The 27543-nt window shown below is 45.5% G+C and overlaps 1 protein-coding gene across 2 annotated transcripts; it reads left to right on the top strand.

The window, feature by feature from the left end:
• Positions 1-203: 203 nt before the first annotated feature.
• Positions 204-17133, top strand: klf8 (Kruppel like factor 8). Of its 2 annotated transcripts, XR_013936911.1 has the most exons (6): positions 204-450; positions 534-768; positions 6850-6961; positions 10073-10212; positions 12023-13628; positions 13689-17133. XR_013936911.1 is itself a non-coding variant. In XM_080508807.1 (5 exons), exons 1-5 carry the CDS (start codon positions 238-240, stop codon positions 12202-12204), a joined length of 882 nt encoding a protein of 293 aa, XP_080364933.1. In that variant the 5' UTR covers positions 204-237; the 3' UTR covers positions 12205-17133. The 2 variants fall into 2 exon arrangements, 1 of the variants encoding a protein (XP_080364933.1); XM_080508807.1 differs by having other exon boundaries at positions 12023-17133.
• The last annotated feature ends 10410 nt before the right edge of the window (positions 17134-27543 follow it).

Here is a 27543-nt window from a genome sequence, read left to right on the forward strand (position 1 = left end):
ACGTGCATCGTCCAGAACGAAAGTTTTGTGTTTTCACTTGAAATCGTTGCAGCGTAAACCAAATATCACTGTTTATTTAATTTGAAGGGACAAAGAGTGAAGTTGTAGTATTGGTCATGTTAATACAACTATCTTTTTGGTGGTGATGTGGATGACCTTTTTAAATCTGGTGTGTCGCTGTGCTCCTCTTGTCTCCAGCAGGTGCACGTAGGTGATGACTGCTCACAGCCGGCAGATATGAAGGTCAAGCTAGAGTGCAAGTCTGAGCCCTCGTCGCCTCGGTCCGGTCCCACTGAGGACCAGACGGAACCCGTCGACCTGTCGCTCAACAAACCGCGCTCTATTTCTGCCACAAGCACCACAGTGAACCTGGTGTCCGGCGGCACGGTGATCCAGCCCAGCCTCTCCGCCACACCCGTCACCTCCGCGGTGCAATCCATAGGCTCCATGGTAATTCCCAGTGCCGCCATCTTTCTTTTTACAGGTCGAACCTTCTTGGGCAGTCCTCACCCGTCTACCTCTCGCCCTTCCAGGTCCTCTCGCCGGGGTCCATCTTGGCCACGCAGGGTGCCGGCGGCCAGCAGATCCTCCACGTCATTCACACCATCCCTTCGGTCAGCATGCCCAGCAAGGTGGGCCAGCTGCAGACCATCCCGGTGGTGGTGCAGTCCCTGCCGGTGGTCTACACCACCATGCCCACTGACGGCGTCGCAACGGCCGCCATCACAGTGCCGCTCATAGGCAGCGACGGACGCTCGGAGGGATCAGGTGAGGGCGGGGCTTTGAAAAGTAATCAAGTTACTGCAGTGGATTTTGGCTGGGTGTGTCACCAGCATGTCTCCCAGAATGCCGATCATGAGCAGTGGCAGGTTAAGGGCCGTGTGTCAGCTTCTGGCACCACTCTTCAGTCGTTGTTACTTTAATCCACAACTGGTTCTGCTGATGCTAATGCTAACCGCTGAGTTTAGTCCTGCCCTTCAGTGGGGGACCTGGTTCAAATCCAGTTGCATCATGAAGAGTGTCTTTCATATAAACTAGCCAAGTTCACACTGAAGGTTGCAAGGACTTGCTGCTCGTCGACTCCCTGTATCTTCATGAGGAAACTGCTTTTCATAGAGCCAGGAAACAAAAAAGAATCCTAGTCAACATCTACTAGGGATTCAATATCTTGAAGGCTTAAAAGCTTAAATTTTGTTAATGTCATCCCACATTAAAGTATTGATGAAGATTCTGGTCTTCCTCCGAACCACTCCATTGATTTAGTGAATTCAACTCCGTTTCCAAAGAGTTTTCTCACTAACCACAAGAGAGGTTTGATGAGATTGACAGTTTGATGTATAAAACCGTGGAAGCGTTTCAATATGAACACGATCAACCAGCAATAGCAGGGCACTCTGGTGAGGAGCTGATCCACAGACTCATATTGCCTCGTTAGGTGAGCAGAGACGTTAAGCCAATAATAGCATCACAAGGGAAACTCAACAGCAAAAAAAGAAAATACTATGCTTTTGAGGTTTTAAATCACTTTCCCCACCATTTAAGCTAATTTCCTCAGGCCAGAGTTTAGGTGTAACGCATCTTTTTTGTCTTTTTGTTTGAGAAAAGTTTATACTCCAATGGTCAGGAAACAATCACTGGGGGCCACATGGTGGCGCAGTGGTTCCAGCGCTTGCTTCACAGCGACAAGGTTTAGGGTTCAAATATATCGCTATGTCAATTATGTCCCGAGTTTGTTGGACCACTAGTTGGTGCTGTTGGTTACTTTTGCAATGAAACCACACACACATGCAGCAGAGAACAACAAGCTCTAAACATTAACAACAGAAGAACACTGACATTCTAGTGGACAGACCACCAAGTTGGATTGTTATTACAGTGACTGTCAAAATAAAAGCACCAAGTCCCAGGAGAATATGAACTGGGAGTCATGACATCATGGAGGAAACATTGTTCTGATTGGCTCTGCTGAGCATGTGCATGACTACTAGTTACCACTGCGGTGGTGAGCAGGACCATTAGCGGCGTTTCAGAAAGATTGCATTGTCCCCTGTTTCCATGGAGGTGGAGTCGGAGCATTTTCAAAAAGTTGTGTTTTCACTGGCTTCAAGCACCATTGTGGTCTGAACGGACGCCAAACTGCAATGAAACTTTTGTGTTTTCACTTGAAGACGCTGTCGTCTGAACGGGGCCTAAAATGAGCTCAAATCAGTGCGTCAACAATCCCACCTAGACTCTGACACTAAGCAGGTGATCTCTAGGGAGCTATGACTCATTCACCACTTCATTCTGTCGCTGAGTCTACTGAGTCGGGTTAAATCGGGACACTGGCGGTGGTTTCTTTAAACCTTCTCTGCAGAGCAGCTTGTTTGGAGAAGCTTTGGGAGACGGGTGTTGGATTAGCGGAGGCTCGTCTGCCCTGTCAGTCTGTCACTGTCACACCCTCGGTTGTTCGGTCCTGGCTCGGCGGTGGTGACTGCTCGCGTCTCGTTGTGTCTCTCAGGAGATCAGTGTGTCCTCAGGGAGCTGCTGTGGGATGTTGCGCTTAACCGCCTGTCTGCTCTCCGTCCATCTCTGTCAGTCTGGAAGCTCCCCATATGTGCCTGATGATTGATATCCCTGTCCAACAGAGACTCTGGGAAAGAAATGCTCCAAATGTTGTTGGTTGATTTTTTTAAACTTATTTGATGAGGTAGAGTCTTAAAGAGCAAGGTGCAGCTGTTGCACTGGGTGGATATCGTTACACATTGGTTACTGCATAGATGATAATTTATCATTATAACGTGTGTCTTAATATACACTTTATTATGAAATACTTTCTGGGATGTTCAGGTCTGAATGTCTTTTCTTGATCTGATTTTTCACATCATCTTCTGGAGTGTTTTTCTTTCTTTTCTTAGTTTTTTATACAGTAAAAATAGGTCATATTGTCCAGCTTTGGGTCTTGTTGGTCAAAATAAAGTATTCAAAGTTTATTGCTTTTCCTTGATTTTTCTCCATTAGAACATTGGATCATAAAAACTGCATTCAGAATCTGCTGTGTCTGTGTGAGCTGGACTGGCTCCGCCCACACATGCCCATCTATGGGAAGAGAAGGGAGTACTTCCTCTCGTGGTGCCATGTGCCAGAGCAAAGCTGCCTGAATGTGGGAGGAGTCAAAGGGGAGGAGCCTACCTTGATTGTGATTGGCTAAACCCCTGATGACACGATATAGGGTTTGATTTCTGATTGGCTGGTTGGAGCAACACACTTTTTAAAACTTGAAACAAGCCAGGAAGAGAGAGGACACACTTTCTTCACTTCTGGGGCGTCGTTCCAGGACGATTATTACTATTGGAAAACCTTTCGGAACTAAATCTTTCATATTACGACCCACTTAAAGTCCCTCTGTAGTTGAGTACATTTCAGAACTAAATACAAAGTACTTTTGCACCTTTTGAGTGAGGAAGTGTTTTCTTGCTGTCAGAAGTCAGGTTTCCTCCAAGCTGTCACTGTGCCTGAACTGCTCTAACACTCAGTGATTTCCATTAAACCCACGGTGAATGAAGAGGTTAGAGGAGGTGTAATCCTTCCCTGAGCAAACACAAGGGGAAGCTGCACGTTTGTGAAAGCAGGCCTCCGCCCGTTGGACAAACCGCTGTGAGGTGAAGCCGGTCCGGGAGTCGACCCTGCACGGCCTCACTCGCCGTTACAAAGTGGCCCGAAGACGCTCACGGACGGTTTGACCTTAACCGTCTGTGACGTTTCAGTACACGCCAGAAGTTGTCGTGTCATCCCGTGTTTATGATGTCCTTTTTGGAAGATTTGTGAAAGGGTTAAACCTGCTGCGTTGGGCTGTGAGTCCTTTGTATAAGATTTCAAGAGTGCTCTACGTTTTCTTTTTGGTCCGAAGGAACGTTTCACAGAAACTAACACATTTTAACTGAATCCTTCAGGAAAAACTGGAGCTGGTGGAGTTATGTGAGGTGTTCTAACAAGGTCCCAGCTTTTACACACACACACACACACACACACACACACACACACACACACACACACACACACACACACACACACACACACACACACACACACACACACACACACACACACACACACACACACACACACACACACACACACACACACACACACACACACACACACACACACACACACACACACACACACACACACACACACACACACAGGTTACATGGCCACATGCATTTTTCTGAATGACTTGAACCTGCTGTGATTAGTTGGACTCCACAAAACATTTCTTCTAGTTTCCTTATTTGGTCCAACAGGAAGTTACAGACACTTCATGTCGCCTGTTGCTTCATGTTTAGATTCCTCTCTGGCCAACGTGCAGCCTAAACTTCATGTTTCACGTTGAATCACGTCACATTAAGCCAGTGTTTAGCGGAGCTTTCGGAGCAGCGGGTACCAGCTTTGCTCATTTCAGTGTCTGGGAATGAAGCGGCGGCTGGTGGCGGCGATGTCCGAGGAGCTCTGAGGAGCAGCTGGTTTTTACTCCACACCTCGCAGTGACGCTTCAGCTACGTCACTCTGCACATGCTCTGCAGGAACAACAAGCCAGACTTCACTTTCTCTTTACTAAGGAGGCTTTGTTATTGTTGGAATTGCCGTCATTTTCCATTGAAAATGAAAGAAGAAACCAGAAGAGCCAGTATGAACAGGCCCAGTGTCCTCAACTCACCTGAACTTCTTTCTTTTGTTTTACTCTCTTTGGAGGGATTTGTTTGCATATATTAAAGCTGCAGTGTGCAGTTTTATGTCATACCACTTCCATGCATTGGGTGGCAGTAGAGAGTGATAGTTTGAAGGCTCGATGGTTAATTTGAAGTAGATTCCATAGTGTGGATAGTACATGACAATGATGACAATTGCAAACTTGGTCAAATACTCATGAGCGTACCAAGAAATATGGTAATGTCACTTTTCGGAGGAGGAAGAAGAAGGCTGGTGAGGTGTGTGTGTGTGTGTGTGTGTGTGTGTGTGTGTGTGTGTGTGTGTGTTAGGGCTGCAACAATGAATCGATTAATTTCTTAAATTATTATTATTAGTGTTGGCAACGAATTTCATTATCTCTTCGTTGTGTCGTGCGATTAATGCGCCACTTGCCATGTTGCGGAGCCGTCTACTTCACCTTCGGAGCTTCGTCAACGCTGGCTGACTGAAATAATGTTTAAAAAAAAAAGTGTCAACCTGCAGACCGCGTTGAACGGAACGAGGCGGAAGTAGAGCGGAGGCGGTACAATAGAACCTGTGAGGAGGGAACCCAGTGACAGCGACACCCTGTACTGGACACGTCACTGTGCACCAACACATATTATACTGTTGGCACACCTTAATGAGGACAACCTGCCTGACGAGGACAACAGACCGGTTTTCCTGGAACATTTCAAGCTGAGCGACATGAAAATGGCCAAATACTGATTATTGGAATATTCAGACGTTGTGGTGTGAGGAGATTAGTTTTGAAATGTGAATTATGGCCGTCTCCTGCAGTGCAGTGCTGCTCTGTGAAGCTCTTCTCCATCACGTTCACTTTCCCTTAACAGCAGAGAACATAAGGCCCGTGGGCAAAATCCCACCAAGTGGCTCCAATCTGGTCCCAACAAGCAAGGAGGAAGTTTTATTTTGACATTTCATTGTATTTTGCACCAGAATGTTTCATTAAAATTGACTTTATGTTGAGATTGTAATCATTTTCAGTACAAACTGATCTTGTAAAAATATAGACAATTTCATTACATACACTGTGACCACATCAAAGACAAACATTGAAGTGTAAAGTTAAAGGTTATTATAGTAATATTTGACCAGTCTGGTCACTCAGAATGAAACTAAACTGTATGTAGTCCCTGAAGTACATTAAATCTTATTTTTGTATACATCTTATATACATGTGTATATATGTATTTATATTGTATACATCTTTTATTGGTTCAGTTATGTACTTTTAAATAATCATAACGTGTTTGGTGTTTGGTTCGTTCAATATCAACTGGTCCTAGAATTGTATGTTTTTTTAAACGATTCATCGATTAATTAGTATTAATTAAACGATATGAGCCGCACAGATAGAAATAAATCAGCTATAAAACACCGAAGCGCCCAAATTTACTGACAACTTCTAAAGTCTCCTGAACCTGTTCGGCTGCTTGCAACAAATATTGCTTTAATGAAACTGAACCAGTGGCGTGATTGTCTGGTCATTTTTAATGACCTTACAAACCAAAGGTGGCTGAAGTGAACATGAAGTCCTACATCCAGGGAAAGGCATGTTTCCACGTAGAGCATTATGAATACAAATGCTTTGGTTGAAAGTTTTCTTCTTCCTTTTGAGGAATCAGGACAGGGTGGAGTCGTACCAGCTTGCCAAGCCGTGAGAACAACCAACGGTCGCCTCCAGAGATTTGTCTTCCACGTAATTGCTAATTAGCATTGTCTGCAAGTTTGGAATAGTTAGCGTTAACATCTGTTCACGTCGCTGTCCGCCTGCTCCCACTTTGTGAAAAAGGTTGGAGGGAAGCAAAGAAAGGAACTGGAGACTTGTTGAGACATTCTGGACGAAGATGAAGAAAGAATTAGTCATGCAGAGAAATTCAGCCTGAATTTGATCCATTAATTCTGCAGACTGGCAGACCACACCTCACCACACACACACGCATGCGCACGCGCACTGAAGGTCTTTGTCTTGTTAAATTGTTGGAATCCCACAATAAAGTAAAGTTGTTAACCCCCTGCTTTGTGCCACTTTGTGCCTCTGTCCCTCCGACCCCTCCTCATCTCCCCTGTTTCCCACCTCTTGTCCATCTTCCCCCGTCTTTCCTCCCTCTGCAGTTCGCATCAAGCCAGGTTCGACGTCTCCGGTGGAGTATCAGAGTGACAGCGATGCAGAGAGCGGGACGGAGTCCGGGTCGGCGTCGCTCAGCGCCCAGAGCATCGACGCAGGGTGAGTCAGAAACACCCGGAGTGTCACACACCAATCCTTTCACAATCATTCAACATCTATAAAATCCTGCACAACAGAGGATGACAAAGACTCATTAATGCATTGTTTATAACATTTCAAATGTTATTTTTTTATTGATTTTTTTCATTATTTTATCTTTCTTTCTTTCTTTCTTTCTTTATGTATTTCTTTCTTTATGTATTTATTTTGTGTTACATTTCAAACCAGAGCAGCATGTTAGCAGCATGTTAGCATCACAATAGCAGTTGAGTTTACGGACAAATTAAAAAACTATTGGGTCATTAAAAACAAGCCATCGTCAGTCACACTTTCCTCAGCTTCAATACCAGCTGAAAGAAGTCCACAATAGGTATGATTTACTGAAATACCGTCCATCTGTCCATCCATATTGTTCAAAGAAGCCTGAGACACACAGTAACAACGTACACACTTCACTCACTGAGACCTCAGCCTGGATTTGGACCCTGAGCCTCCTCGCTGCGAGGTGACGGTGCGAAACTCTGCACCACCTTGTTGTGACTCGGAGAGCCATAAACGTTCTCGTTGCACTTTAAGACATCAGCTGTGATGTTAAAGTCCAGTGCTTGTTGGCTCGGCCATTGATCCGACAGGAAGTGTGACAACATTCCTCATCCTGATAAGAACATGATCACATGGTCAAACTCTAACCTGCCTTCAGTCGAACCTCTGAGCCGTTCCAACGGCCCAATGAGTGCAGCTTTTTCACTGCAGCGTTGTTCTGTCGCGGAAGTTTGTCCAGTACGAAGGACAAAGGCATGAATCCCAGGTGCTTATTAAATGTGTTAATATTAATCAAGGAAATCCGGTGTAAAATCACATGTCCATAAGCAGTAAGCAACCCAAGATAGTCTGAATTAAGTCATTTAATGTGATTTCACATCCATGGGCAGAGGAGGAGGGATGGACTGACGTCTCTCTATGAAAAAAAAAAAAAAATCTCGACTTTGATTTTTGACTTTTTCTGAATTGCCATGAAGTTTTGTTTTTTCTAAGCCTCCGAATATTTTTTTCTTCAGTGGCCCTAATACTCTTCCGGAGTTTCCTCATATAAATCCATAACATAGAAATGTAAAATACAGTGAAACAAGATTATATTAACTCTATAAGATACAGAAAATAGGTAAGAAAAAGGAAAAATACAAACAGAAATGTACGGAATAGTAACGACAGTAGGTAAAATTGGTCATTGTGATAACTAGTAAATATAATTCAACAAAACAAAAGACAAACAAACAGTGAAGCCAAAATAGCCTTATACTAAGATGAGATAACCCCCCCCCCCCCCCCCCCCCCCCCCGCCCACCACTCAGGCATGTCAGATACAGTATAAATGTTAAGTTCCACTCCTCAGTCTATTAGGAACTAGCAGGTTGTCGTTGATTGTCGGCCGCCGTTGAACAGGTCACCGCCCATTAAGAGCAAAAGACAGAAGAAATTACTTGATTTTCTCACTGTTGTTGTCTTTCCTCTGCGACCGCCGAAAATCGCACGGCATGCGTCAAACTTAAATCAGATGTTTCTGAAACGGTTGACAGAACAGAAAATCCAGGATCCTCTCGTGATGTCAGTGGACTGCAGAGTCCATAATGAGCAGGGCCAGAGAGAGAGAGAGACAGAGAGAGACGCTAATGCGCAGCAGGGTTTTATGGGAAATTTGGTGTTGTGTGGGTCACCTCCCTCGCCTGCAGCCTCCTGACTAATTACATTACTGCAGCTCCGCCATGACTGGATGCTTATATAACCTTATATAACCCTCCATACAGCAGTGCACACTGGAGACTCCCGGGCTGTAACGCAGGAAGACAAGTGTGTGTGTGTGTGTGTGTGTGTGTGCGTGCGTGCGTGCGTGCGTGCGTGCGTGCGTGCGTGCGTGCGTGCGTGCGTGCGTGCGTGCGTGCGAATATTTGGTTCTCTTAAGGAAACTGAGAAGGTTTTTTTCACAAGGTAGTTTCTACCTGTGATGGTCAGTGTGTCTCCCACGGTGTGTGTGTGTGTGTGTGTGTGTGTGTGTGTGTGTGTGTGTGTGTGTGTGTGTGTGTGAAGGTCCAGAGCGTTCGCTGCCAGCGATTCCAGCAGCGATTCCAGCTGCTGCCACACCCAGAGGGCGAGGCCGCAGCCGCCCGGCTGGAGGCGCAGATCAGGGCGTGGGCTAGGACAGTTGCTTTAGTGCTGTAATCTGGTTTGTGACAGAGACACTCAGAGAGAGAGACGATGTCTAATAGACACAGTCTTTCTGTGTGTGTGTGTGTGTGTGTGTGTGTGTGTGTGTGTGTGTGTGTGTGTGTGTGTGTGTGTGTGTGTGTGTGTGTGTGTGTGTGTGTGTGTGTGTGTGTGTGTGTGTGTGTGTGTGTGTGTGTGTGTGTGTTGCTGGGCAGGGCTGTCCCAGAACTGGGGTGTAAACAAGCTTACGTAATGCAGCTTGCCGTCACACCTCCTTGTAAAATAGCTCTGAAGATCAGATTATTTTTCCCCAGACTTTATTCACACTCTGATAATCGTTGAAAAGATGTTACTACATTGGGATGTTCCAGCAAAAACAGCCTGACGTTGAATAGAAACAGAGTAAGGAGGATGAAGGAATGAGCGCATGATCACACTCTGCGAGGAAAGATGAAAACGTGAGAGTGAATGCTCTGATGGAGCTGCTGTGAGCAGTGACTTTCTGACGCCCCCTAGTGGCAAGAAGGAGGCTTTACATTAACCCAAGGAGACAAAAACACGTTCTCAATAGTTTAGTCCAAGAAAGAAAGAAGGAAGATTTTTTTTTTTTTAGCTGAAGGAAGAATATTTTTCAAAGTTGAGAAAAAAATCAGTTTTGAGAAAATATATATATAAAAAATGAAGCTTGAATGTTGAGAAAAAGTCCAAATGTTCTGATGTAGTGATGAAGGAGATGTAGTGTTGATGTAATGTTGATGTAATGTAGATCATCCCCATGAACCACGATATAGTCAGTGTACTATCTCCTTCATAGTGAGCCGAGGATAATGTTGTGTTTGGTTTTATTTGTGACGTCGGAGGAAAGAGAAAGGATTGTGGTCAAAACAAGCTGCGTCCTCTGGGTTTCAGGTCGGTGATGGACTTGGAGCCGGTCGATCCGGACTCTCCGGACATCAAGAGGCGGCGGATCCACATGTGTGACTATGAAGGCTGTAAAAAAGTTTACACCAAGAGTTCCCACCTCAAAGCCCACCGGAGGATACACACAGGTGGGTTTGTTAAGCCCCGTCTCCACCGCACACAAGTGCCGGGGCGAAGCGGAGCGGTTCGGAAGCACAACCCCGACCGAAATTTTGGGTGGCGTCCCCACTGCAGAGAGGAGTGTGAAAAGTGGGCGGGGCTTATGAGCTCCGCAGAAATGTGACATTATAACAGAAAAGAACGTGGTCAGATGTAGATCTTATGAATCCTCTGTTGTTTAAATTCTCCACTTTGCACTTTAATTTTTTGCAGCGGAAAAAAAAAAAAGTTATTTTTTGCAGCAGTCATTTTTTGCAGTGGAGAGCTGCAGCGCAACTTCCGTGTTTGTTGTGAGAGAGCGAGTCGCTCGGCCACTTGCCGGGCGACTCGCCTCGCACTCGAGAGCTCGGGTGCGGGTCAAGTGGCCGGAGCGTTCCCCCCGGTTGGCTGAGGCACAGACACGGGAGTCTGAGCTTTCTGCTCAAAACGCAGGAGGTTCTCCACTCCGGCGCTGATCGCGGTCCGGCAGCACAGCGCCGGAACACGGAGGCGCCGAGCTCCAAGCTACTTTTCATGGCTTCCGCGGTCCGTCCCCGCGATAAAGCGCCACTGACCGCGGCTGAACAGAACGCTGACCGCCTCTGGAAAGCGGAGCTGCCGGAGCGCGGTCAGCGCCGGAGACGAGAGCTCCAGACTCCGGTGTCCCGGACGCGCATCAGCGCCACGGCCAGCGCTATGCTGCAAACAGGAAGCTCCAACGCGATGCAAAGTCCCTCCCCCCGGTCTCCCCCTGCCTCAAGTCACTCTTTCACAACAAACACTAAAGTTGAGCAGCAAAGAAAAGAAAATGAAAATAAAAACAACCAGAGCACAGCTGACCACACTGACAGCAGAGGATTCATCCAGCACATTAACATGTTGAGGGCGTGTCGTGAATCACTGACCAATCAGCAGACAGCAGCTCAACCTCAGACCCGTTCCATGGTCCTGGTACCCCAACGGAAGGGGAGTGGAAAAGCGGTCGCCTTTGGAGCGGTCTGGAGCGGTTTAGACTGCTTTACATGTCGTGAGACGCGAGCCGGAGCGGTTTAGACCCGTCTAGGCTAGTACTTTCTGTGCGGTGGAGACGGGGCTTTATACAGAACTCTGGACGTTAGAACTTTGTCTTGAAACCAAATGAGGAATCTGTCCTGTTCAGAAATGTTTGGAAGTTATAAATGTTGGAAAAACGAAGGATTCTCGCCAGTTTTGAACTTTCCAAACTGCTTAATGGTTTTTAAAAAAGCATATATTATTGTTGTTACATAGAAACTGGGTAAGACTTTTGTGTTTATACATCAGAGCCTTGAGACTTTTAATACAATGACTGAGAAGGAAATGCAGATTAATCATCAACTATTACGGGGTGTGATACTCATTTCAGATCAACGGCCACAAACAGCCCAGTTTCATTTTGAATGGTAAAATAGAGCCATGATAGTCTTTAAATATAAACTTTAAAATGTTTCATTGGTTTTGTGAAAATACAAAAACTGTTGTATTCTGGGTGTTTGTATAAACTCCATCTAACAGCATGGCTCTGAGGCTTTTAAAAAAATATAAGTTTAACAAATTTTTATTTTCAATTTACTTGGTGGTTTAGCGGGATTTGGAGCCTCTTGCAGATGTTTGACACCCCTGAACTTCCAACTGCTTCCATCTTGGGGGCCATTTTCAAAAAGTTGTGTTTCCAGTTGCTCCGAATATCATTGTAGTGTAACGGGAAACCTCAAACACAACTCACAATGGGAATTTTCACTTGAAAACATTGTCTAACTCCTCCTCCTCCTCCTCCTGCAGGAGAGAAACCTTACCACTGTACCTGGGAAGGCTGCACTTGGCGCTTCGCCCGCTCTGACGAGCTGACTCGGCACTTCCGTAAGCACACAGGGATCAAACCGTTCCGCTGCACCGAGTGCGACCGCTCCTTCTCGCGGTCTGACCACCTGTCGCTGCACCGCCGCCGCCACGTAATGATGTGAACCCTCACCCCCGACAGGCAGGACGGCCCCCAGCCCCCATGTTGAAAAACTACCATTGACCCCTTTGAGTTCCCTCACAGCACATCCTGTACTGGAAGGACACCCCCCCCCCCCCCCCCCCCCCCCCCCCCCCCTCTGGATTTAAGTCACGCCCACAGGTTGGGATGTAAACTTCCTGGTCTTCAAAGTAACACCGTCCACCCCTGAAAAGACTCGCGAAATGGAGGAGCGAAGGGTGAAATCCAGCAGTTCATCCATCCACCAAATGCATCCATCCGACGGAGACGAAGAGGAGGAAGAGGAGGAGCTACGAGGACTAACATTTTAATTTCTACGTAGTATCGCCAACCAGACATCACTTCAGCTGCTCTTTTTTGATAACACATTAAAGCTGGGTACATATCGGGGGTTCGGATGTTAAAAGAAGATGGATTTCTGGAAGCAGAGCTGAACTCCAAAGATCCGAACCAGACTATTGGGAAACCTGGCAACAGAATTCAGGAGCAATATTATAAAACATCTAATAAATAAGACAATATGAAATCTCAGGTTAGTATTAGAAAAGAGCAACCTTTTACTCTGTACCAACTAGCCCCAGGTCACCCGTTCATGTAGTACCGCTTTCTACCAGCAGATGGTGTCGTGGGTCACGAGGATGAAGAAGCAGCGCTTCCCAACACTTGTTGATCAGCGACTATTAAACAAAGTTGGAGTTGTTGCTCACCGCTGCCCCCCAGAGGACAGGCAGTCCTACATAGTGCAGTTTTAAAGGTTATCTTTTTAGTTTGACTTTAAAAATCACGTTTTGTGTGATTCAGTACAAGCGGGCTCATCTATGGCTGAAAATAATTACGTTTAAATTACAGTTAGCGAGTTGCTCCGAAATTAAAAAGTGCACACAAAGTAAAATGGCATGGTCTTCAGAGCAGCTGAGGTGACGTCCATCACGCCTCCTCCATCACGCCTCCTCCCATCACGCCTTGGTACTGGAGGCTACAAGACTGTGAACTTTCTACAGACAAGTTTGTTTTTATCGTATCGATGGCCTGGTTGTGTTTCCTCCCTGCCTCCTGCACACAACTCCCCTGGTTCAGTATTTGCTTTTAAACGTGTTGCTGTTTTGTTCAGAATAAGGCCTTCGGTTCATCTATTCCCCTCCCCCGCCTTTTTTGTTGTTGTTTTTGCCAGATTTAGCTCTGAAAACAGAATTACGCCTTGACAAAAAAAAAAAAAAACCTGTTTCAGGTGGTTTAGTTGTTCTCTGAGGCTGTGAAAAAATAGAAGAGACACAAATATCCTGAGAGTAAGTGTGACCTCTCGCACAGGGAGCAGAGGAGTTAGTGTGTGTGTGTGTGTGTGTGTGTGTGTGTGTGTGTGTGTGTGTGTGTGTGTGTGTGTGTGTGTGTGTGTGTGTGTGTGTGTGTGTGTGTGTGTGTGTGTGTGTGTGTGTGTGTGTGTGTGTGTGTGTGTGTGCATGTTTTGAGACAAACACATAATCAGAATTTAAGGTTTGTACGAGTGTGTGTTCCGGGCACTTGTTCTTTTACCTCTTGCCCGTTGAGCCTTAATAACTGAAGTCAATCTGTGAGGGCGAAACCAGAACCGCCGAGAGACGACGTCATTGCAAATCCTCCTTCAGACATCGTTGTTTAATGTCTTTCAGAAAACAATCCACTGAAATCCACTTTTGTTTTATCTTCTATCTTTAAAAAAAAAAAAAAACAAGCATAGTTTTTGCCTCAGATATAAATATTGTCATTTATGGGCATAACATTCAAACTGTTTATTTAAAGCTATCAAAGGTGAACGAGAACTCAACTTTGTTTCATAGACTAACAAACCAGTCCTGGATTGTCTTTAATACCACTTGTCACCACGTGGGGGCGCATGCATTAGTCTACCATCCAGTCTGTTCTCAATCTAACAAGTGAAGAAGCAACAATTGTCCTTAATGACAAAATCCACCTTCAGTCCATCAGACTGGATGTTATCATGGTTCAGTGTCGTCACCTAATGCACAATATTGGTATTACAACACATTTGACAAACAATCTAATGGTGATTGTCAGTTAAGTTTGAGCACATGAACAGGTGAACCTGGTAATCTGTGGGCGGTCAGAAATCTCTACGAACCAAACAGCTTTGTAATTCCACTTTGTGCTAGAAGGTGGCGCATCAATTAAACAAGGCGTTTCTCTTCAATCTAATAGAAATGACGGAAACTTGTAACTATTGCTATTAAAGAAAAATCCCATCTTTGTGATCTGGGCTGAGATCAGACTGGAAGATGTTGTGACTCAGCATCGCCACCTGATGCACAAGATTGTCATTACCTTCAATTTGACAATTTAGACAGAAAATTCAGATTTTTCTTGAGCTTTTCTCTGGAATGTGGTCATAATTCTGAGTGCCATAAAGCCGTACTTGCGAGCGTGAACAACGGTCTGGAGCAGGATCAATCCAATCGGAGTGTGGCTCGTCTGTGGGCGGTTCTGGGAGACACCAGGCACTGTGTCGGTCCACCAGGGTCCGCTAGGGTCTGCCAGGGTCCACCAGGGTCCGCTAACGCCTGGGATTCAAACCACGGGGAACTCAAGTGCTCTGCTCACTGGCGTTTCTCCTCCCGGGGCGTTCAGCTCTTCAACACTCCCGGGCTGGACTCTAATCGATCATTATGCAACAAAACACAGAGAGATGGCGAAATGAGCTCGACGGGAGGACGAGCGTGTTTGTGACACAAAAACAAAAGAAAAGCAGAAGCTCGTCACCAGGAGCAAATTGAAGACATCCACTTTTCCCGGTGGTGGACATGCAGACCTTTCTGTGAGCGGCCTGCAGGCCTTGAGTGGGGAACCAAGCTGTCTTAGTCCACAAAACTGCAAAAAACAAAAAAACAAAATCCATGTCAGCAGAGTCTGGATTGTTTAAAAAAACAACAACCAAAAAAACGTATTCCTGCATCAACATTTACACAACTTATCATTTTGAAGGATTTTGTCTCTTTTTTTTTTTTGCAGTTCAGATTAATGCAACGTTCCCATTTCTCTTAACTTCCCCTCTGCTTCAAGTTAAAACAAACAAGAAAACAAAAAAGTTACTAAGCACATCTTTCTAGAAGAGTATATGCATTTGATTGCAATTTTTCTTTTTTTGTAAACTGTTGATAAAGACATTAAGGACAATGACAAATAATTAAAGAGAAATCCATGTACATAACTGTATATAATCAAAAAGTGCAGAGTAAATGTAACGGGTGAATTTCTATTTTTAACACTGACTAGATAATGTGAAAAAAAATCTTCTTTTCTTCTTTCTGTTTTTTGTTTTTTTTTTGCTCTGTTGGTTCGATGAAACGTGTTTTTTTCTCCCTCTTTTAATCCAATACATTTGTTTTGTAGTTTCTTAAAGAAAAAAAAAAGGTCCCACTTGTGTTGTACACACTGGTGTTGCATGGAGAGTATCCTTGTTTCCTGTAGTGACGTTGGTGAGCATGTCGGTGTGTGTGTGAAACCGTGGGAGGCAAAAATCACATTCGACAAGGAAGCACTTTCACCGCCACCGATTTAAAATAGACACGCCAGAGTATGGAGGCTCAAACCGAGCTGGTGTTCCGAGAAAGCATTTTAAAAAAGAAAGGAAAAAATTTTTATCATTAATTATCAAAATATGCTCATGTATTTTCAACCTTTTTTAATTCTGGATTTAATTTTCACAGGGAAAAACAAAAAGTCACATAAAGTGATAGTAACGGACTCAGGTGCTACATTTAATAGAAATTCCTGGTGATGGACTTTAACTAATCACATTTACAGCAATGGTGATCCGAGATGGCAAAAAACAAACAGAAACAAAGGTTTTGTTGCTTGATTTTAAAACGATTATAGATGTTAGCTGTTAACTGAGAGATATCTAAGAAATAAATACATTAAAAAAAACACAAAGAAAACATGCTAAGACAATTATATTGAAACACAAATGCAAAATGACCCTTTAAAGTAGTTATATATATATATTATAAATAGTGGTGCATTCAGGAGCAACTGGGAAAATGGAGAAATACAGCGGGATGTTGCTGAATGATTTGTTTTATTATATTAGAAAAACGTTTCTCATGAAGTTACAACACTTAAGGTGAAATTAGTGCAGCGTCAGTTGCTTCCATCGGCAAATTTTCACTTCTAACTCTGAAATGTTCCCAGTTCCCAGAAGGAGCCCTAATTAGCCCTTATTTCCCCCTCCAGAGCTTTTGTATATCTATTATATGCGTAATTTGACACCACAGCATCGCTTTACTTTACAAGCACACTGATATGATTGGATCACACACACACACACACACACACACACACACACACACACACACACACACACACACACACACACACACACACACACACACACACACACACACACACAAAATAACACTTATTGACGCTAACGCAGACGAAATCTTTCCTCCTTCCGAGACACTGCAGGAGACTCGTGCATGTGTGCACTGTAGTTTTTCTTCTTTCGTTCTTCTCGTGTTCCTCAGTGTTCCTCCTGTCTGCACAGCGAGGCAGGCGGTGGGAAGTGGGAATGCTCCCTCTATGCCGATGATGAAGCGCTCTCCAGGACGAGAGCTCACACCTGCTCACCACCAACCCACCACTTTCACTACTTTCTATTGAATGCAGTAACTTATGGGCCAGTACTATATTTACTCAGTGCAATGCAGTTATCATTATAATACGATTAATAATATTTTGGTTTTTGTTTCTTTTTTGTATTTGTACAGAACAAATGTGTAAAGGTCAGCGAGGAAAACGTGAGCTTTTTGATACTGTGACTCATGGTGTTCAAAAGTCAGTTTCTCCCTGTACAGTTGTGATTATTTCCCCCTCCGTTCTCTCTTCTTTTATAGAATAAAATGTTTTTGGTGCAGTTTAACGGCTGTTGTTTCCTGTGTTTTGCTTCTCAATCCTCAGATCCTCAATTTGAAATGAGAGAAAAATTGCCGTCGTTTCTGGACAGTGAAAGTGAAAGTGGCAGAGAAAAAAATACATGAATTGTGTTTTTCGCCATGTCAAGATTTAATGGAGGTTTTTTTCTGTAGGAGCTTTCCCTGAACATACAGTGACATCTAGTGGCCACAAAGGTCGTAATCTGGATGTCAGTTGAAGTTACATCAGAGTCTGAGGAAGATGTTCTATAATCTGGATGTTAGTGGAGGAAGATGCTCTATAATCTGATGTTAGAGGAGGAAGATGCTCTATAATCTGGATGTTAGAGGAGGAAGATGCTCAATAATCTGATGTTAGAGGAGGAAGATGCTCTATAATCTGATGTTAGAGGAGGAAGATGCTCTATAATCTGATGTTAGAGGAGGGAGATGCTCTATAATCTGATGTTAGAGGAGGAAGATGCTCTATAATCTGGATGTTAGAGGAGGAAGATGCTCAATAATCTGATGTTAGAGGAGGAAGATGCTCTATAATCTGATGTTAGAGGAGGAAGATGTTCTATAATCTGATGTTAGAGGAGGAAGATGCTCTATAATCTGGATGTTAGAGGAGGAAGATGCTCAATAATCTGATGTTAGAGGAGGAAGATGCTCTATAATCTGATGTTAGAGGAGGAAGATGCTCTATAATCTGATGTTAGAGGAGGAAGATGCTCTATAATCTGATGTTAGAGGAGGAAGATGCTCTATAATCTGATGTTAGAGGAGGAAAATGCTCTATAATCTGATGTTAGTGGAGGAAGATGCTCTATAATCTGGATGTAAATAAAGACAAGTAACAGAACCTTCAGTCATTATATCTGCATGACTAATTGTGTATGCTTCAACATGATATACAATATGCTTCACGTATTTGTAAAGATTTTTGTGGTTACTAAAGTTTAAGTGCACAAAGAATAGTAACCATCTCTGTACTGTGACATTACGTATCTCCAGGATTTTAACAACAAATGTTCAACAAGAAGAACCCGTCATTGAACTTCCTCTGAACGAGCATGAAAACGACCACAATGCTGAACCTTAAACTGTGTGACAGTTTCAGGTTCATGCAGTGACCGGAGGAGCCGCTCGAGGGCGGATAAGTACCGGCTGCAGGAATACACAGGCACCCATGGCACTACTATTGGGCCCTGTTGGGCCCTGTTGGGCCCTGTTGGGCCCGGGCTGCCCATTGTAAGTCCGGGCCCAACTATTGTGACCATGCTTTTGACCCAGGCCGATAGTGAGTAGTAAGTGATTTTCATTCTTGCAGTTCATCCAATAAGCAACCTGAGGAAAGCTTTGAGTGAAAGCTTCTCAGCCAATCAGCAGCTTCTTCCCCACATGTGGCTCCCCACGCGCAGTGCGCGGTAATGTCAAGATCGTCATCCGCCGGAGGGCCCGCTGTGGCCCCACTGGTTCTAGTGCTTGAGATCCTTGTCTCCCGGTCTGAACAACCACAAATTAGAAGCAAATAAAGATAAACACATGGCTCAGAACTTCTGAAATCAAACCTAAACTACTTTAGGAAAGATGGGGAACGCCAGGCAGCAGGAATGGAGATATTTTTGCTGTCGTTACATTACGTTACGGCAGTGAGCCCAGAGTGGAGCATGAATACGATCATGTACCACCGCGACCTGCACAAGGTCCACAGACGAGCCTTGTGGAGAGCATGTGAAGACACTCAGGTATGCTGTTGTTACAACTCTACTGAGTCGCTGTCCTCAGTGCTGCAGAATTAAGGGGGAACCCGTTGTTTTTTGGGGATTATTTTACTGGCCCATCCAGTTTTCTTGAGGCCCACCCACAATCAAAATACTGGCGCCGCTACTGTACACAGGGCTGTTAATCTCTCCAGATTTTCTGATTTGAACACACACACACACACACACACACACACACACACACACACACACACACACACACACACACACACACACACACACACACTGAATGGTGAGGAAACTGTGTATTTCAGACTTCTATGATCATGCAATGAAAATCTCTTACTGATTTAGAAATATAAGTGCTGCCTTCTATACTTCATGAAACTATAAGATTTTAAAAAGATTAGATTCTTTTTGCCAATTATTAAAACAAAGCAGGATTCAGAGATGGGAAGCTTGGACTAGACTTGGACTCGAGTCACGATTTTATGACTTTTTCACTCGCCTTGATGAAATCAAAAAAAGACTCAGACTTGCTTGGACTCCAGGCTCAGTGACTCTTGGACTTGACTTGATGAGTCATGCCATAATGACAAGGGTGATATATAAATCATATTCATTCTTACCGCTTGGTTTCATCATATCCCAGTGACAGGCGCTGTCAGTCCCAGTGAGGTACAGTGGAGGCTGTGTGGTGCAGAGACACACTAGTAATTGGCTGTTAAACACGTTTCGTGTGACACACCTCCTTCAGCGTTGTACACTCAAAATGTTCAATACAATGCTCATTTAGGTTTTTCAAGCGTATGTTTGTCCGGTCACGGAACCACAACGACTTTTACTATTTGTCTGGACAACGCTCTTGTTGGGATCTGCAGGACCACAGAAAGTTTGTTCATTTTTTGGTTAGAGACAATATTCATTTGTCATGAGACACAGTCATGACATGAATTCTGACCCAGGAATGTGATTGACCATCACACCCAGTGGGGGTGGAGGGCCTTCTGCAGGACCTTCCTCCCCCCCTTTCTGCTCACAAGACTCTTCCCCCATGCAATCAGCTGTGTGTGTGTAGGTGCATGTGTGTGTGTGGAGAAAGAGAGAGAAAGAGTTGGAGGGAGTGTGTGTGTGAGAGAGACGTGTGATGGAACTACAAAACAAAATGGTGGATCACAAGAAACTACATTCCAAATGGAGGTTGTCAGAGAACAGGAGGTCTGTCCTGGGTCTCGGCCATGTGCTGATTGCAATGGAACAATAGAAGCTAGCCGTAGCATCTGCTTCTGGTGTGTCTCTGCTAAAGGACCATTTCTAGAATGACTTGATGTGAATGAGACTTGTTTTGTAAAACGTCAGTGTAACAGATTGTCACAAATAATGGGTGTATTTCACTAAAATAAGTTGTTAGTGTTGTTTCATGCTCATGTGTGCTGTTCTCGTGCCTGTCCCTTTAAGTTTTTTTCATGAGTGTTGCCACGGCAAGGTGCTCCGAGCATGCGCACTCCGGTCAGAGCTGAATGTGCACTGTCGGAGGTATGTCGGAGCTTGAGCGCGCTCCTCTTTGTTTAAGTTTATAGGTTAAAATTCATGTCTTCAAAGCTGTGTTGAGTGTTGTGGGTGATTGTGTCCAATGTGAAAGTTATGTTCCTAGAGTTTAGTCACGTTCTGTGTATTAAAAATGTACTTATACGGCAGTGGGAGGTGAAAAGCTAACTGCTATGGTAGCTTAGCAGTCGGCTTCCTCCATCAGTTCAGACACGTGTTGTTTGCTTACAGACGAAGAGGAGAGTTGTTGCCGAAGCACACCAGCTCATGTCATGTTTTCATTTGAACAGGTATGAGAATGGCTGGTTATGTTATTTGTTTTGTTCTATGGTGCAACATATATGTTTTCTGGATGTTTTCATTTATTTTGTCATTCATATATTTAATTTATTTGCATTGATATCTGTCTTAATTTATATTGATCATTGTTTTATAATTGTGTTTTTTTGTAAAAGACATTAGTTATTTTTGTACATATATGATTATAAGCAGAGCTGAATGTGCACTGTCGGAGACGAAGAGGAGAGTTGTTGCCGAAGCGCACCAGCTCATGTCATGTTTTCATTTGAACAGGGATGGAATAAAAGTAATCCAGAAGATAGGCCTTGTTCTGAGATCTCTTCATTCAAAAATAAAATCACAACGCAGAGAAGAAAATCCACGCCGGTCACATTGGTGCCGTGACCCTTCAGGATTCTACAAGGATCGACGCCATCTCGATCGCCGGGAGAGCCTCTTCGTTTCAACGTTTGTTATCTCCAACCTTGTGGGGTATTTTATGTGCATGTTTAGTTACCTTCCTCAGTTTAAATCTTAGAGAGCTCCCAAATTTTGAACATTGATTTGGGTGTACATTTTTGTTATTCAGTGTTCAGAAGGATAATTGTTTTTTTACTTTTAGTGTTAATATTCCTGTGTTAATTCATTATGCACCCGGCATCTGGTGCAGGGGGGTTTGATGCTTCTGAAGGAGAGGTTCACTCAAATGTGGGATTCGGGAGAGGGTGGTTTAATAAGGAAGATGCTCAGACACCTAAGGTGGGTGGGTTGAGGACACCTGAGTTTTGTTCCACACGTCTCCAGGCCCCTGTTTGTGAGATGGATACTCCACAGACATCAGCACAAAATGAGTTAGGCACGCTCATTTCTGAGTTGGCCAAACAGATTGGCCAGTCTATTGTTGAGCAACTGAGGGGTGACAGGAATTGCAGTGAGTCTGTCCCAGCTGACATCCCTAAGCCAGAGCAGACACCTCCTGAGTTAAACTTATCTGGTGTTAGGCTTGTTATGCATTCTGATGTGAAGGAGCCTCCAGTTTTTAGAGGTGACAGTAGTGATAAATACTCTGTGCGTGAGTGGGTAAAAATGGTGGAGCTTTATCTGCTGAAAAGGAATACACCAAAAAACCTTCAGTCACGTGAGATTTTGGCTAGGCTAATGGGGAAGGCGAAAGATGTAGTGAAGGTTACTTTACGACATAACCCCTCCATTGATCATATCCAGACTCCTGAACTGGTCTTTGACATCTTAAAACAACACTTTAGTGACCTAGCTTACTCCTCTATGCCGATGGCCGACTTTTATAACACCAAGCCACTGCATGAAGAGGGCGTTATGGACTATTGGATCAGACTGAACAATGCCATTGACATTGCTGAGGAGTGTTTACAGAGGCAGGGCCGAAGTATTGAAGACCCAGGGCGTGAAGTGACTATGATGTTCATCAAATACTGTCCAGACCCAGTCCTCTGTAACAGACTCAACTTTAAAGGAGCTGAGGAGTGGACGACGAGTGAGGTCCAAGAACGCATTGACAGCTTCCAGCGTGAGCTTAGGTCCCGCACGCAGACTCCACAGAGACGTGTTGACTGCCACATCCAGACAGCTGCAGTGCCGGGATTGGCGCCATCACAACCACTACGGGTTAGTCCCACCTCACATCCTGCTTCTACACCAGGCCACCCTTCACATTCGCGGGCCGTGTCGACAGCAACTTTTGGCGCAGAATCAGTCCCGATGCAAAATCCAGTCTCCTCATCTCAACTCTCACCCACAGCAGCCCAGTTCATCCCAGCCCCGACTCCCATGCCGGCCCTTGATGTGAATAGTATGCATTCACTGATTAGCCTTTTGGACAGGCTAATGGCACATCAGAATGTTCAGGTTGCAGCTCCTGCACCAGCACTACCTCAACAACTAGCCCCAGGTCCATTTCGAGGACGGAATTGTCAAGTTTGTGGTGATGCCAGGCATTCTACCCTCATGCACTGCAGAAAGGAGAATCTGTGCCTCTCATGCTTCGCCCGTGGGCATTGGAAGAAAGACTGCACTAAGTATAATCGAAAACCCAAGGACCAAGCTACAGCCGGCCGGAGCCAGCCCCCGGAAAACTAGCACACCCACACTTGAAGAGGGGCAGTGTGGGAGGTGAATCTTAAACCCTCCACAGTGATGAGTCAGATCTTGAGCTTCTTTACGTCAACACATATTCAGTCATGCCAGAAGGATACCAGGTAGTGGTCCAGGGACCAGCAGAGGTGCCAGTTTTTAGTGAGTTATTCTACACTCAGGTGGCAGTGAATGACAAGGTTACACTAACGGGTATGATTGATTCCGGGTCTATGGCTTGCACTCTTAGTGAGGAGGCTGAGAGTCTACTCAGAGATGTTGGAGCCCTTACAGGAGAATCACAGTCAGCAGAAAAGATAGTGCTGGTCGGCTGTGGAGGAATGCAGTCTCGCCCCAAGTGTATATATGATCTGACATTGACCATCTATGGCGTGAAGTGTATTGCTCCTGTTTTGGTGGTTTCAGGCCAGCGTGATGAGCTTATTATTGGCTCTAATGTTCTTAAGCACCTTATGAGCTGCATGAAAGGAAATGACGATTATTGGAAGCTCATGTCTGTAGGTAGTAAACATTCACTTCCTGACTATGAGCATTTCTTGGATATGATGTCATGCACCACAAGATGGAGGGGCCCTGACGTTCCAGATAAGATAGGCACTGTGAGTCTACCAAAGGCTGTTACGCTACTCCCTCAGCGTGAATACTTGGTGTGGGGCAGGCTGCCCGGCAACGTTCCAGTATCCCCAGGCAGCACGATCATGGTGGAACCTTGCTCTTCCAAGTCCAGACCAAGAGATATTCTTGTTGGCCGAGTCATCACGCCCATGTGGGGTGACCGATGGGTACCCATGAAGATCACCAATCTATCGCCCAAACCAGTCACTTTGAAACGTAATGCCAAGGTCGCTGATGTTTCACCCTGTATTGCAGTAGAGGATTTGCTCATACAGCAGAGCTCCAGTAGGTTGGATGACAAGAAGCCGGAAGATGTGAGTGAACCATCTGCCGATGCAACTGGTCTCAAACAGAGGCTCTCCAATCAGGGGTTGTCTGACCTTGACATTGACGCATGCCATGCCAGTCATCAGTCCAAAATACAACTCGCGGAGCTCATTGAAGAGTTTGAAGACATTTTCTCAAGACACCCGCTTGATTGTGGAGAGGCTGCTGGATTTGTCCACCGCGTTCGTCTGACAGACGACCGTCCATTCCGCATGCCCTACAGGAGAGTGCCACCTGCTCATTACCAGCAACTTCGACAAGTTCTAACCAATATGGAGGAGCAAGGCATTATTCGCAAATCCATCAGCGATTATGCTTCTCCTCTCGTCATGGTGTGGAAGAAAGATGGCAGTCTTAGGATCTGCACAGATTTTAGGTGGCTGAACGCCCGGACTCTGAAAGACGCCCATCCACTCCCTCATCAAGCAGATTGTCTTGCAGCTCTGGGTGGCAATGTCTTCTTCAGCACTATGGATCTAACCTCCGGGTTTTATAACATCCCCATGTGCGAGGAGGACAAGAGGTACACCGCCTTCACAACACCCATTGGCTTGTACGAGTACAATAGGATGCCACAAGGGCTATGTAATAGTCCAGCGTCATTCATGCGTATGATGTTGAACATCTTTGGGGACCTCAACTCTACCAGTTTGCTCTGTTATTTGGATGATCTTCTCGTCTTTGCGCCAACTGAAGAGGAGGCACTGAGCCGGCTTAGAGTCGTGTTTCAGAAGCTGCGCGACAATAACCTTAAGCTCAGCCCCAAGAAATGTCACCTGTTGCGCAAGTCTGTCAAATTCCTTGGCCATGTCATTGATCAGAGCGGTGTTGCTGTGGATCCTGCAAAGGTAGAGGTGATTTCTGCTATGCCGACGGAAGCGGTGATGGAAGAGGATGGCTGCACCCCTTCGGTGAAGAAACTCAAGTCCTTTCTGGGCATGATTTTCTTCTACCAGAGTTTCATCCCTGGGTGTTCAGCTATTGCCAAGCCTCTATTTGCTCTGACAGCTGGCCAGAAAAGGAATGGAAAGGCTGGCCGTGCCAATAAAGGTGCTGGCATGTTCAGAAGGTTGACTGCCACTGATTGGACCCCCGCATGTGAGACAGCCTTCCACAGATTGAAGAGTGAACTCCTCAACTGTGTTGTCTTGGCTCATCCGGATTTCTCAAGACCTTTCATTCTGTCCGTGGATGCTTCCCTCGACGGCTTGGGTGCTGTGTTGTCCCAACTGCCTATTGGGGAGGACAGAGCTCGCCCCATCGCATTCGCCAGTAAAGCCCTCAGTAAGTCCCAGCAGAGATACCCAGCATATCGCCTTGAGTTTATGGCTCTGAAGTGGTGTATCTCGGAGAAGTTCAGCCACTGGCTCAAAGGGCATGATTTCACAGTGTGGACAGACAATAACCCGCTAACACATATACTAACCAAGCCTAAACTTGATGCTTATGAGCAAAGATGGGTGTCCAAACTGTCGTCACACAACTTTGACCTGAAGTACATCCAAGGATCAAAAAATGTTGTGGCCGATGCACTTAGTCGTGTCCCATTTACCTCGTCGATCAGTATGCGCCTTATTCGTGAGCCTTATCACGACTTAGTGCAGGCAGCGACTACTGCAGAGGTTGATAAGGTACAGGATGCTCTGAGAGTTGGTGCCCAGGGTGTTCAGGTGTTCCTGCAGTCTTCGCATGCTCCAGATGTAAGGGGTTCCTGCAGTTCCGTGGAGGTCAAAGCCGCCCTACTATACCACAGTGATTGGGAGAGCAATGTCAAACATAGGGCTGCCCATCTGGCCCAGTACATTCAGCGGCTGCAGCCAGTTGGTCAGGATACTCTACCTGCAGTCTCTTTACATGAGTTGGAGGCTGAACAACTCAAAGATCCCGTCATCTCCTGTGTTCTGCCTTTCATCACCCGTAAAAGACGTCCTTCGAGACGGGAGAGACATGCGATGTGTGCCGGGGCATTGACTCTTTTGAAACATTGGGAGAGACTTAAGTTTCATGATGGGGTTCTGTATAGGGCGTCAAAGGACCCTGTGTGCAAGATAAAGAGGCTTCAGTTGGTGTTGCCGGCAAGTTTAAGAGCCAAGGCATTGGAAGGTGTTCATGATTTAGCAGGTCACCAGGGTCAAGCTAGAACCCTTTACCTGGCGAGACAACGCTTCTTCTGGCCTACTATTCAGAGGGATGTAAGGGAGCATGTACGCTGTTGTGAGAGGTGTGTACTCGCCAAGACCCCAGAGCCTTCAGCACGAGCACCATTGGAGAGCATCAAGACCACAGCACCCATGGAGCTAGTCTGCATTGACTTCTGGTCGGCGGAAGACAAAAACAAGAAGTCTGTTGACGTCCTAGTGGCAACTGATCACTTCACAAAAATGGCATTTGCATTCCCTTGTAGGAACCAGACTGCAAAGCAGGTCGCCAGGAAGTTGTGGGACTGTGTTTTTTGTGTGTATGGGTTCCCAGAACGCATTCATTCGGACCAGGGTCCCAGCTTTGAGAGTGAGTTACTGTTTGAGCTGCTCCAGTTGTCTGGTGTTGCCAAATCCCACACCACCGCTTATCATCCCATGGGCAATGGGGGCACAGAAAGGTTTAACCATACTCTCGGCAATATGCTTCGTGCCCTCCCAATGAGAACTAAGCAAGAATGGCCTCAACAGATCCAGACATTGACATTTGCCTACAATGCCACTGTCCATGAAACCACAGGTTACGCTCCATTCTACCTGATGTTTGGCCGTGTTCCAAGGCTCCCAGTTGACATTATGTTCCAGTCTGTCCTGCACGATCCAGTTGTTGTTGATTTCAGCAGTTACTCAAGGACTCTCCTGTCCTACTTGTCTGAGGCCACCAGAATTGCACAGCAACATGCCACCAAAGAGCAGACACACCAGGCCTGCCAATACAACAAGAAGGTTAAGGGCATCTCATTAAATGTTGGTGACCGGGTTCTGCTCGCTAACAAAGGGGAGCGGGGAAAGAAGAAACTGGCTGACAAGTGGGAACCTGTGGTGTACACTGTTGTTGAAAGGAACCCCAAAAACCACATCTACAAGGTCAGCGATGTCTCAGGCCGGTCCAAGGTTGTGCACAGGAATCTCCTCTTGGATGTCAATTTTCTCCCTGTATGTGATACCCTGGAGGATCAACCTTTGGATAGCCTTTCTGATGACGATACTGATTGTTCCAGCACCAACGGAGAGACTGAGGGGCTCACTAATCTGACGATGGAGTCTTCTTCGGTGCGAAATCTCAGTGGGTCCTGTCTGATTCTGATAGGGTTGGTGAAGCTACGAGAGTTGAAGATCTTGGTTCTCAGCTAACAGAGGTGATTGATGGACAACCTTGTCATGTGGATGGGATGGACAATGGACTTGCCCCTGACTCGCCTGACACTGCTGAGACACAGACCATGTCAGCCGCTGTTGCTGCTGATTCTCCTGTTGACTTTGTTGAGACACAGTTTGTGACGGCTCCTGTTCCAGCCAGTTCTCCTTTCGACTGCGAGGTTCAGACTGACACAGCCCCTGTTCTAGACTGTCCTCCCGTTGACATGCAGCCCACCCCAGCTCTTGACTTGAACTTACCCCAGGCTTCCACTGACCAAAATGTTGACCCACGGCGAGACTCACCTGCACATGTTCCTGATGTCGCTGCAGTTCAGGGTAAGGTCATTACCAGAGCAGGCAGGGTGGTCATGTCTGTTAACAGACTGATTGAGAGTATGGTTCATAGGCCTGTTGTTTGGGGTCAGCCACTTGAGGCTTATTCTGTGATATAGTT

Source organism: Blennius ocellaris, assembly GCF_963422515.1.
Source record: "Blennius ocellaris genome assembly, chromosome: 14".
Lineage (NCBI taxonomy): Eukaryota > Metazoa > Chordata > Actinopteri > Blenniiformes > Blenniidae > Blennius > Blennius ocellaris.

Excerpts from the sequence above, each read along its gene's own strand:
- klf8 (XM_080508807.1), top strand. The coding sequence starts at position 238 with ATGAAGGTCAAGCTAGAGTGCAAGTCTGAGCCCTCGTCGCCTCGGTCC. Across the intron at positions 451-533 it reads TGCAATCCATAGGCTCCATG|GTCCTCTCGCCGGGGTCCAT; the intron begins GTAATTCCCAGT and ends TCGCCCTTCCAG. Across the intron at positions 769-6,849 it reads CGGACGCTCGGAGGGATCAG|TTCGCATCAAGCCAGGTTCG; the intron begins GTGAGGGCGGGG and ends CTCCCTCTGCAG.